The sequence below is a fragment of the Scophthalmus maximus genome, chromosome 12, assembly GCF_022379125.1.
Source record: "Scophthalmus maximus strain ysfricsl-2021 chromosome 12, ASM2237912v1, whole genome shotgun sequence".
Classification (NCBI taxonomy): Eukaryota; Metazoa; Chordata; class Actinopteri; order Pleuronectiformes; family Scophthalmidae; genus Scophthalmus; species Scophthalmus maximus.
This window is the reverse complement of record NC_061526.1, coordinates 15,491,662-15,503,247: the sequence shown is the minus strand read 5'-3', so window position 1 is coordinate 15,503,247 and position 11,586 is coordinate 15,491,662. Positions and strand designations below refer to the sequence as shown.

Genomic DNA, 11,586 nt, shown 5'->3' with positions numbered 1-11,586 from the left:
GTTTAGCGTCATGAAAATGCCTTAAATCACTGAAGTTAACACATGTACATTGTCAAAAATTGCTAATAAAATGGAATAATTTAAAACCAAAATATTTGTCCAGTCATTTACCAATCTGTTCGTGCAGGTTGAGTGTTGTACAATACACTAAGTTGATGAAAGCAATGAAATTAAACTGCCTTTTGGTTCAGTATGGCTGTCGGAGAAGATAACTCCCCCTTTAGGCCTGGGACGGTGAGAGTGGTAATCTGCTGTCACACTGACTCGGCCAAGGATGTGATGTACTGTGAAGTGGTGCGCGGCTAGGTTACATCGTGCGACACGGCCATTAGTGTCCCTCATCCACTGCAGACCGGGCACAAAGCCCTCAAGTGGTTGCAGAGTGAGCTCCCTCACGAGGAGGTTTTACTTGAACGAGTCAAGGGCCCACTCGATTGCCAGAGCTGCTTTCTGCACCACAGCAGAGCGAACCTCCCTCTGGAACAGCTTGCGGCTGATGAAAGCCACAGGATGTTGGTCCCTGCCTCTGTCGGTGCCTGCAGCATGACCAATATCCCTCTCAGAGGCAGCTGTTTGCAGAATATGAGGTTTCTCAAAAGTCAGGAATTTAGAGGACTGGGTTCTTACCCGTAGACTGTCGCTCTGGAAAGCTGCTGCTGCTGCTGCTGCTGCCTCCTCCGTCTCCTCCGTCAACTGAACCTGGTGAGGGCACCGCGATTTGGTCGTATCCATGAGTGGAGCAGCTGAACTGATGATGAAAAGCCCAAATACTCAGCTAATGTAACCGAGTAAGATGGAACCAAAATATGTATGCAAATATTTGATGAAATAAATGAAAATACTTACTTTACTGCCTTTTGGTTCAGTGTGTGGCTGTGACTACCTAAAAAGTCATAAAATACTAAATATTCTTTAGAAAAAAAATTCTGACTAGTTTTTCCAGCCTCTCAATGGCAACAGCATTCAATTTACAGGGCACAGGATCACCCTCCCATCGACACCGTCTCCAGATATGAATCTAAATAACTCAAGTGGCAATAAAATACTCATATTTATTTTTCTGGGAACCGTCTACAGAGAACCACAGTGCACGAGAAATTTCACATGTAGGCAGAGATATGTAAACATAATTAAATTACCTACAGCAGCAGGCTGCAATAGTGCTCATGACATTATGCACACATTTAAATAACACAATAAGAAATACATTTTTGGCGTTACAGTGTCAAGACGATGGCCTCTATACAGTGCAGTGTGGCGACAGGAGTGCAAAAAAATAAAGTAAAGGAGTATATACATACGTGACAGGACTAACATTTGCTGCAAATCGGGATTATGTATTTTAATTCGGGTGAACTAATCCCTGCTGTATTGTCACACTACGATGTCTGAGGTTCCACGGTTTCTGACACATATCAGCTACTCCCAAATGAAAAGGCTGCAGATGAGGGGCTGAATAGTATTTTTTGATCTTTTATAACCTTGAAGCAATTTTCCAGAATGCTTTGCTGCCAAAGTGGCATCAAAACTTTCATTTCCACTTCACACAAAAGTCCATTTTCATACTGGTTAACCACAGTCTGTCAAAAAATGAAAAGTACTTTGCCTTCCGCTCCACTTTTGCTTCCTCCGGGAGCAGTGACGGGCAACTACACTTTTCTAAAATCTTACTTTGAACCTTTGCTAACGGAGGCAGTGCGTTCTCGTATACTCAACACAACAACAAGCAATTTAAATAAACAACTTCAATTCTTTCAGGTGGCTAGTGAGCGTACATGATACCTACTGTACGTCTGAGCAGGGATCAGAACAGTGCATTTTCATGGTTGTAAAACCTAAACTTCATGTTCAGACATGATGGGTACGTGGAGCGTCGGTCCCTTGGGGCATGACGGGAAGAGAACTGATCGGGTTTCAGCTCCCTTTGTTGTTTTCTCACCACAGATGAGTTTCGCGGATCTCAGCAATCACCTGGCTGGCTTTCTGCAATGCCTGTGTATGAGAATTATAAAACAAAACATTGGAAATTATGCATAATGTAGCCTCAATCCATCAACAAAGACTATACCCAAAAAGGTGGAGTATATTACTTGTAGCATGTCGGCGGCCTCCTTGCGCCGCTGGGCCATATCCTCTGACTCGGTCAGCAGATCATTGAGGAGGCCAGATTTATACAGCTGGCCGACAAGCTCGCTCTGGAGACTGTCCTTCACATGGTTGACCAGGAAGTGCATCACTGCCTTCGGCACGCTGCGGCAGACAGAGGGAGGGAGGAAACAAATCGAACAGATGGTCGAGAACAAGGCGGCAAGATGGCCTGGTGATGTGTTGTCCCCCAGATGGAAGGACTCGAGTTCCACCCACCAGTTGTCTGTAACTGTCAAGGTATCAAGACCAGTTAAGTACGAGCTAAATACGAGATAAGTAGCTCAGCTGAGGTCTAGGGAACGCTACTGTGCAAAAATATGGTAAAACATAAAATGTCTTCTTTGGTAGGAGGTAAAAGAGGATCAAATATGAAAAGATTACAGGAAAAAGGCCAGTTGGTGACTCACTGTGTGTTTCCTCCTAGATTGTGGGTTAAGTTTAGGTCCGATGGGAGAATATGGATTCATTTAGTCTTGACCCTGGTTCATGTAAACTCATCACATGGAAAGACCAAACCCAAAAATAGTTTCTAACTTTTTAGCTCTTAGTCCATTTGTTCTGACCACACCAATGTGGATTTGGCTAATACCGGTTTTGATACAAATACCGTTATGAGGAAGTAAAAAGGGTCCATAACAAAGATAACAAAGAAATGTAATTGAGAATTGACATTTTACAGTTTAACCATAAACTTTACAACAAATAACAATGGAAATGATTTATGAAAAATGAATAAACACAAATCTTTTCTGCAGTTTATTCTGTAAATGTAACGTTTTCATATCGGCAAACAACATATCACTGTTGTTTTTTTAAGAAAACGTTACACAAACAAGAGTAAAAATGCTGCATTTGTTAGGGATCATTTGGATTAAATTATTACAGCAGCATTACGTCACCACGGTGACTGTGAACAGACTTATCATTCATAAGATCAACAGATTCATCCTCGTCAGGCAGTCGGTCGGACCTACCTGTCCTGGATGTTCTTGCGGACAATGAGGAAGTAGGACTTGATGAGGCGTTCAATGACCTCACAGTCCCGCTGCTCGCGTGACGACAGCTTCCTGGCGACTGGCACAGGCTGGACGTGGACGGGGGGAGAGAGAGCGTATTAATCAGTTGGTCACCGACTGTAATCCTCTGGGGGCATGCTAGCAGGCTAAAAGGCTAACAGGCTCGTGTTCAGTTACCACATCAAGCAGGTTGACAACTCCTCTGAGGGGGCTTCCAGGTCCAGAGCCCGGGGCGTCCTCCCCTTTCTTCAGCATCCCCCTCCAGTTACCTGTGCTGTCCTGCTCACCCTGGGGTCCTGCTGCCGGGGCCTGAGGAGTCGAGCACAGAAATAAAGAAAGATAAAGTGTCAACACCGCCCAGACCACTAAATTATCAGAACAGCACCCTTCACCTGTCTCCAGGAGAGGAAGGATCGAAGAGGCAGAGATTCAAGAAACTTTTATCTAAAGATTTAAAACTGGGCACAGCACCGCCTCCTGTCATCCACCTAAAATATGCACTTACAGCCCAAGACTTTAGTACAAAAAAGACAGAACAACCAAAGTCGTCAAATGTTGGAAAAGGGTAAAGAGAAAGGAGAAGGTATTTTCTGTGAGAGAGGTGGACCAGCTTTGGGGGAAAGACACTGCAGAAAACACATCTGTTGTTAATGCACATTCACACAGACTGAGGGAAAAGCAATCCAGCAGACAAGGTTCAGAGTACATGCCAGCAGCCCATGCCCGCCCATCCATCCATCCATCCATCCATCCATCCATCCATCCATCCATGCATGCATGCATGCATCCATCCATGCCCCACCACCAGCCCCACAGCCAGCCAGGCAAAGAGCCAGCGAGCTGCGTACGTGCCCACCTTGGCACCGTCCATGTCTGCTCCAGATGCAGGGGGCTCGCCAGAAACCACAGTTGGACCAGCCGGGCCTTTGCCAACAGACTAGAAGGAATATGAGAGCAGGGATGGAGAGAGAGAGAAAAAAATAACACGGAGGAAAGGTGGAAAGACCTTTGAGGAGAGGAGGAGAAGAGACGCTTCTGAGAAGAGCGAGGGGAGATGTGGGATAAAATTCCTCGATGGAAACTATCCGAAGCATTTGGTTCACAGATCCTCATCCTGTCGTGCTATGAGTGATTAACGCTGCACAAGACCCCTTTATACTCGGGAAACTGCAAATATTAGATCACACAGGCTTCTGTTATCATACTCTCACATAGGTTCGTTTCATTTACCTTATCCCTGGGCACTGCAGCGGGCAGCTCCCTCATCCGGTTTCTCCTTTGCTCCTACAAACACAGATGATGGTACGGTTGCTGGTTTTGGCAAATTTAAATCATCCCTATCCCCTTAACATGTGCAGTAGTCAGGCCACATGCCCTGAGGCCTGCCGCACTTTTAGAGCTGAAAATATTTGATACTTGCATTTTCAACCTAAATTTATGACCTCAAAAACTGCTTAATATCTGGTGTTTAAAATTGTAAAACTTTTAATTATCTATCTTAAAATGTAATACTAAACCCCTAACCCTATGTAATACTAACCCTAACCCTTATGTAGAGTACCTAAAGATATGAGTATACAAGGCCACAGGCCTATAAACATTCTGCCATGAACATAAATATATTTGAGGTTATTTATCATGAGTGCAGACCTCGATGTTGTTATTCATGACGCCACAGGCATCGGCAAAGTCCGGGTGTTTGGTGTTGATGTAAGCCAGCTCAATTGCAACCAAGTTGTGGACCTACGACACGAAAAAGAGGACATCAATCAGTTCCGCCTCTGGTTGAAACACGGAGATAAAAGATGATGACGATAAAAGCAGAAATGCAGTGGTACCATCTCATTGGTGATGGGCAGTCGCTTCCTCAAGAGGGAGGTGACCACTTCCACAATGGCCTCGTGAAGCTTGGGGAACCTCTGCAGCTCCTGCACAACAAAACAGTGTGAACATCTGCGTGTGAGGGAAAAGGTGGAACACACACTTTGCCGAGCAGAGCTGGATTTACCTGTGTGCTGTAGTTGCTGCAGTGCTGGATGATCCTCTGCATCTCCTCGTGGACCAGCTCCACGCAGCGCAGACTGGGCTCCTCCAGGCGTTTCACCTGCTTCTTCACCAACAGCTCGAAGGAAACCTCGGGCACAAACAGCGACGGACGCGGGCCCTGGGTGTTGGGGAGTCGAAGGTTAACATTTACCATTCACACGGGGCAATTTGTGTTCAGAGAGAAAAAATGGGGGGAAAGAAAGTAGAATAGGCTGCATCTTGTAGAAAAAGGTCATGTTCTGTTGTTTTACAGTGACACTATTGATCTCCCTCACCGTGGCGTTCCTTATGGCCGTCAGGATATCGATGGTGCTGAGTCCTCCCAGAGGATCCACAGACTCCAATGTTCTGCCAAAAGTCTCGTGGAATATGTAACAAATTCTGGCTCCGCCGCACCTGGAAAAAAAAAAGGCAGCGGGGGGAATATTAGCTGTGGTGTGGCGCCCTCCTCTCCTGTCAGCTCTTCCTTCACAGCGGCCGCACGTGCCTCAACTCACAAGTCTCATTAAATGATGAAACCAATGCGGCTCTTTTTCCACAGCGATGGATCAACAGCGCCACCGTGTGGCGGAGCGGACAAGAGGCACCAGTACTCACAGCTCTGCCGTCTCGATGTATTTGGCCGTGCCCTCGATGGTGTTGCAGTATTCCGTGGCGAACTTGGTGATGAGCTGGAGCAACGTGGCACTCTGGTCCTCGACGGGCTCGCCGTAGCTGCTGAGCAGGGACTGGTACTGGGCTGCCAACACGTTGATCCGTGTCTTCAGCTCAGGCAGACAGTCTCGGATGTGATGCATCAGTAACCTGACATTATGACAGCACAGAGAGATTGGTTTTTATGCAGATGTGAATTGTGTAAATGGCACGACAACAGTTTTCCCTCCGATTCATGGTCGGTTTCTGTCCTGGTGTTAAATCAATGCACATGTATCTGTGTCACAATGTACTTTATTTTGCACAATCACTGTTCCGGATATTTTTTTTTTAATTGTGGATATTTTATTCATTTTTATTCACATTACCAAAAATAAATCTATTCATGAACCTTCGGTTCTCTTTTAAAAGAAAACTTTTAGATTTTTTTTATTGTCAGAAAGTCTTGGCTGCTCTAAGCAATACTGAAATAGATTTATAGAAGCACAAATATTCCTTTTAAATCTGTGTTTGTTTCTGGCTTTTAATTTGACAATTATATTTTTTCTGCAACTTTCGTCACAGTGATCTTAAAACGGTTTAAACTGATAGAAGCTTTTTGAGACATCGTGCTTTCAAAAGATGTACAGTTCGTCATGGTATCATCTGACATGACATAATGACACGTACCTGTTCAGAGTCCGGGCCAGGTATTTGGTCCCGTTTCTGTTGGCAAGAGACGGATATTTCTTCTGCAGGAACGCGTGTTCGTCCCGGATGGCATCGGCCACAGACTTTTTATTATTGATGTCCAACTGGCTCCTGAAAGCAACACAACACTGACATTTAGTGCAAGTCAATAAAAAGAATCTTACATTATACACATACCAGAACATCCAGCTGATTTGATGCTTAGTATCTTGAACTGCATAGTAAATGAAAATATTAGTCATTTAATTATTTAATTTTTTTAAAACAACCCAAAATGTTACTACAGTGATAAAAACAATATAAACAACACATAATGATAATGATCTGCCTTTAACAGCAGCAATAATAATTTATCATAGTGCACTCATCTCTACTGAGTCTCTCTTCTCTATTATTACACACATCTTCCTCATGAGTAATGGATCATTCCAGTATTCAGTGAACAGTGAACTGCTCAGACCTGTTGACGACTCCAATCAGGCCCAGTTTGACGGGGATGACTCTGCCCATCAGAACGTCCATGGCGTCGGTACCAGCGTCCATCAGGTCCAGCTTTGTCACCACAGCCAGTGTCCTCCTGCCTGGTGAGTCACACACACAAAAAAAATGTTCCAAACACAAATCTCCTCACTATTTATTACAGAAAAACCAAAAGTGACATCTTTCCTTTCAGTCCGTCTCACCGTCGGGGTCGACCTCCCGCGCCACTTTCAGCGCCTCTGAGGTGGCCATGTCTGTGTTCGCAGCCGTGACGGCCAGAATGATGGAGTTGGGGTTGGAGATGTGCTTCAGGATTAGATCTTTAATCTGAACCTCAATGTCCTTAGGCTGATCACCTACCGGCACCTGAAGGGAGAGAAGAGACACAGGACGCCTCTATATGAGTCATTAGAAACTGCAGCAGGGGGGGGGGTGAAGCTGGAATGAAAGCCGGCAAACACCTGGACTTTTACAGAACAAGGTTTTGAGTTGATTATCAAATAAACTAAAGCATCAACCAGCATCAACCACACAGCGATTTAGCACCAGTGACCAGGCAGTGTTACCTTGGTGGAGTGTTACCTTGGTGATTCCTGGCAGATCCACCAGAGTGAGGTTGACAACGTGAGGAGAGAATATCTTCAGATGAATGGGCTCATCACTGATCCCCTGCAGAAGTACAACAGCAGAACAGTCGTTTACTGTTTATTTAAAAACTCAGCAATGATTTACAGAACATGTTAAAACAAATTTACAAACCGCCAGCTCACGTTTTGCCTACTGGCATTAGTTTGGATGATAATGATATTATGGGTAACGTGTCGATTCTCTTAGTGATGGTCCTGCAAGCTCTTATCTGTATCTGTGCTACAATCCTCAAAAGACTTTCCCATGAGGATGAAAAAAAATTGGTGCCATCTACATGATGAAAGTATTGTTTCCCCTGTTTCTTGATTTCCAACTTATTTTATGAACCCACATAAAGATGGTAATCGATGGCTACCTGGACAGGTAACAGACTCAGAGCTTCTGAAACTGTTTGATTTATAATTGTGCAGAATATTTTATTTTTTATCCAGATGGGTTTCAGAGTCTTTCAGAATTTTGAAAATCTCTTTGAATCAAGTCTAGTTAAACACCCTCATGTGTTTCTGAAATCGATGCTTTGCTCTGTGACATAACGACGGTAAAACTAAAACATGAGGCGCAAACTGTGGCTCGGCGGCGGCTACGGCAACCCAGAGGGGTCGACTGGGTCCTGTGGACGGTGATGTGCCTTACATAATGGGAGTTTTCCTACTGTAAAGAATGAGCAGCTCAATCTGTAGTTTGGTGACAGACTAGTCAGAGCGGTTCTCCCGCAGAACCGTACAGACTTGAGGGCAAAGTGCAGGTAGACAGAGTTTGAGTTCTCACTGACACTGACGCACGTACAGCTGCTGATGAGGTCACGCAGAGGTCACGTTCACATTGTGTGACTCGTGCTACTCGGAGAACCACAGTCATGTAAATAACTCATCCATCTTCTTTCAGCTTTCTAAAAGCATCTCCAAACCCCCTGGGTCCCAGCAATCCTGAGCTACATGCCAAAAAAATACTGGTGAGATTTTCCACTGTGGTGTCACATTGATAAACATATTGTATAAGCTGAGCTCTGCTGGCAAATCTACTCGTCTCAGCTTCAGGGGGCAATATCCAAACTCGAGCCTTTACTCACATTCTCAGATGTATAACAAAAAAAGTAACATCTCATTGCGTCTGGATTATTGTAATTCTCTGAACATGTGTTAGTCACTAATCCTTGGTTTTGCCTGCAGGTAGCCCAGAATGTGGGCATGGTTTTATAACTAAAACAAGCAGGAATATATTTCTCAGGTAGCAGCCTCCCATCATGGGCCCTGGACGTTTGGTTGTTTTTTAATAGGTAGCTTTGAATATGGTTTTTTTGGGCTTTTTGCCTCACATTTCTCATATTCCTTTTTTTTGGAATGTAACTTGATTAACACCTTCAATGTTCTTTATACTTAGTTGACATGTGCGATGAAACCAGACTGTGAGCTTACTTAATACATTTCATCACTATCTGGGTTGAAACACAATCTTTTCAAGTTCCTCAGTTCAACAGCACAGATTTGAGAAGAAATCATACAGAGTGACCTATTCATCCTCCACCATCAACATCTCACCTTATTATTCCCTGATATCCGCTCCGTTTCATTTTCGATTTCTTGCCTGATTTCATCGAAATCTGTGTAGATCTGCGAAAAGACAAAGACAAAATTCTAAAGGCAAGAAAGGACAAAAGGCCGTCGAGTAAACACTTAAGAACATCACCCAAACTCACATACCGTATTTTTTGTGTGCAGAAACTTGCCCCACTCTTCACCCTCTCTACCTGTGAATCACAAGACAGCAGCACGTGTCACGGTTTTCACTCAGCATTCACAATGAGGAGGAGCACAGGTGTTGAACTATTCTGAGCAGGAGGCTAACAGGGCTAACACTGGACCTAAACTAAGGATAACACCTGATGACAGTTACTAGTCCTGTGAAAAAAGGCAGCTGGAATGACAGGTGCAGCTTTTGGAAGGAGGTGGCAGAGGTAGGAGACTAATTCAGGCTACTGAAATGTACAATGCACCTCTGTGGAGCACAGTGCTTCCTCACACGCTGGCATCTGCAAATGATTAGAAAGACAGTGACAGAGACAGAAATTTAAATCTGGACTAGGAAAAGACATGAAGACTTTTTTCATACTGGACACATGGGTCGGGTCCCCTCTAAATGCGCTCCGTTATATTCAAGCATCACACCTGCTTGGTGGAGTCCTTGTACTGAACTGCTTCGATCAGAGGGATGCTGGTACCTACCGCCATCGTCATGTTTCCTGGCGTCACCAGGATCCACGTGGACCAGCTGGAGGATGAGAGGTCGCCTGGTTACAACGCCGGTCCCACGAGGCAGCAGGTCCCTGCCCACCAGGCTCTCCAGCACAGAGCTCTTGCCGCTGCTCTAGAGACACAAGATATAGATGGAGACGTGGGTTAGATGAGGGAAAGAAGCCAGGGGCTGTGTCTACCTTCTGATTACACGGACACCAGACCCACCCAAAGCCCAACCATGCTGGGGCAGGGATAGAGGGCTGCACAGCTTCATTACACCTGTCATGCATTGGCGAGGTTTAACCAACAGAGGTTGGTTGGTGTGTAGATAAGGCTCTTAAAATAGGAGTGATTGTACATGATGAAAATAGATTTTACTGACACTGCCAGTGCTGACTGCAAAATGAGGTCTGCTGCAGTCCAGTGAAATGTCCAGTGGGATATTAACAATACATGGCTGGTATATATATATATTTGATACTAATTACCTTTATCCATGCATGTGTCGTTAGAGCAAGGTTATCTGACTGACACGACAGCCGCACACCAGCACATCGTCTTACCTGAGTCCCGACCACTGCTATCTGCGGCAGCTGTATGATGTCCGCCCCCACTGTGTTGAACACATCCTGCAGCTTGTTGATCACGGGGATAAGCGCCTCCATGCCCGCTGTTAATTTAAATACAGCAAATAAACTCGCTATTTTCGTGATGGAGCCAAAGTCATTCAATGTCCCACTGATACCACCATTGCAACAACACCCACTGGATGGAAGCGAGGTTTCCTGATTTCCTGGGAGCTGTAGTTCTCCTGTGGGGAACAACTATGGCTCAGACTGAGGGAAGAGACTACAATACGGCTACTCTAAGCAAATATCGCGATAGTCTAATCTAGCCTCTAGTCTCGCGCATGCGTAGCTCCCTTGGTCAAGCAGCTTGGTTAGTTTTCTCTGCAAAGTTTTTAAACATGAATCTCGACGCAAAAATGAATGACTTGATTAAAATGCTTAATGAATTTTTTTTTTTTTTTAAACTGTTCCATTGCATACTCCAAGTAACTCAAAACATTAAAGATGAAATTTTGCCTAGTGGATTTTGACTATTAACTCAATAATGGAGGGAGTAATTAAATGCAGGTGCGTGCCCGCACACAAAAGTCTGGAACAGCGAGAGCTCAACAGCCCACGGTAGTGAAATTCACATTAATATTCTGAATTAACATATAGATTCTTAACTATGATGTCGTAACCATCCCAGGTAGACTTACCACAACCTACGAGGTTGGGAAAGATGGTACGCACCTGCAGAAGCCACAAGTCCGTCCGATGTCGAGTACTACACTACCCACAATCCTAACGTGTAACATCGACGTCTCTGATTGGTCTGAAGCAGGGTCTGAAGTTGTTAGAAAGGCATTCGGAATGGTTTCTGGGATTAGTAGTTCCTACACCCTTAAAAACAATCACGTACACAGTCTTGTACCTTAGCCTTTTTCCGATCCCGATTCATTTTTTTTCAGAATAAAATATTCTATGTTATATTTTACGATTCATCTCGTGGTTTATTGGCTAGGATCCAGGCTTAAACTCTCTATATAAGGCTTTTATGAAGTCGAAATTCACTTCCGGCACCGGAATCTGCTGCGCCTTATAATTTGTCACGTTACTCTA

The 11,586-nt window shown here is 44.5% G+C and overlaps 1 protein-coding gene across 4 annotated transcripts; it reads right to left on the bottom strand.

Annotated features, from left to right (window-relative positions):
* Window positions 1-1,032: 1,032 nt before the first annotated feature.
* LOC118288777 (dynamin-1-like protein) lies at window positions 1,033-11,340 on the bottom strand. 4 transcript variants are annotated; one of them, XM_035615253.2, is made up of 21 exons: window positions 11,218-11,257; window positions 10,683-10,727; window positions 10,480-10,586; window positions 9,905-10,046; window positions 9,383-9,429; window positions 9,221-9,292; window positions 7,617-7,703; window positions 7,238-7,400; window positions 7,015-7,135; window positions 6,534-6,665; window positions 5,808-6,014; window positions 5,486-5,606; window positions 5,173-5,328; window positions 5,003-5,092; window positions 4,815-4,907; window positions 4,395-4,448; window positions 4,021-4,101; window positions 3,342-3,473; window positions 3,123-3,232; window positions 2,091-2,250; window positions 1,033-1,992 (listed from the first exon to the last, which is right to left on the bottom strand). In XM_035615253.2, the coding sequence occupies exons 3-21, from the start codon at window positions 10,579-10,581 to the stop codon at window positions 1,936-1,938; spliced, it is 2,127 nt and encodes a 708-aa protein (XP_035471146.1). In that variant the 5' UTR covers window positions 10,582-10,586; window positions 10,683-10,727; window positions 11,218-11,257; the 3' UTR covers window positions 1,033-1,935. The 4 variants fall into 4 exon arrangements, with proteins under 4 accessions (XP_035471146.1, XP_035471154.1, XP_035471163.1 ...); XM_035615261.2 differs by lacking the exon at window positions 10,683-10,727 and having other exon boundaries at window positions 11,218-11,340; XM_035615270.2 differs by lacking the exons at window positions 10,683-10,727; window positions 11,218-11,257 and adding an exon at window positions 11,184-11,213.
* Window positions 11,341-11,586: the final 246 nt, after the last annotated feature.

Bases quoted from the DNA above. Each gene is read 5' to 3' on its own strand.
- LOC118288777 (XM_035615261.2), bottom strand. From the start codon at position 10,581: ATGGAGGCGCTTATCCCCGTGATCAACAAGCTGCAGGATGTGTTCAAC. The intron at 6,015-6,533 runs GTACGTGTCATT...TCATAATGTCAG, and splicing joins CTGGCCCGGACTCTGAACAG to GTTACTGATGCATCACATCC. The intron at 5,329-5,485 runs GTGAGGGAGATC...CCCAACACCCAG, and splicing joins CGGCCATAAGGAACGCCACG to GGCCCGCGTCCGTCGCTGTT.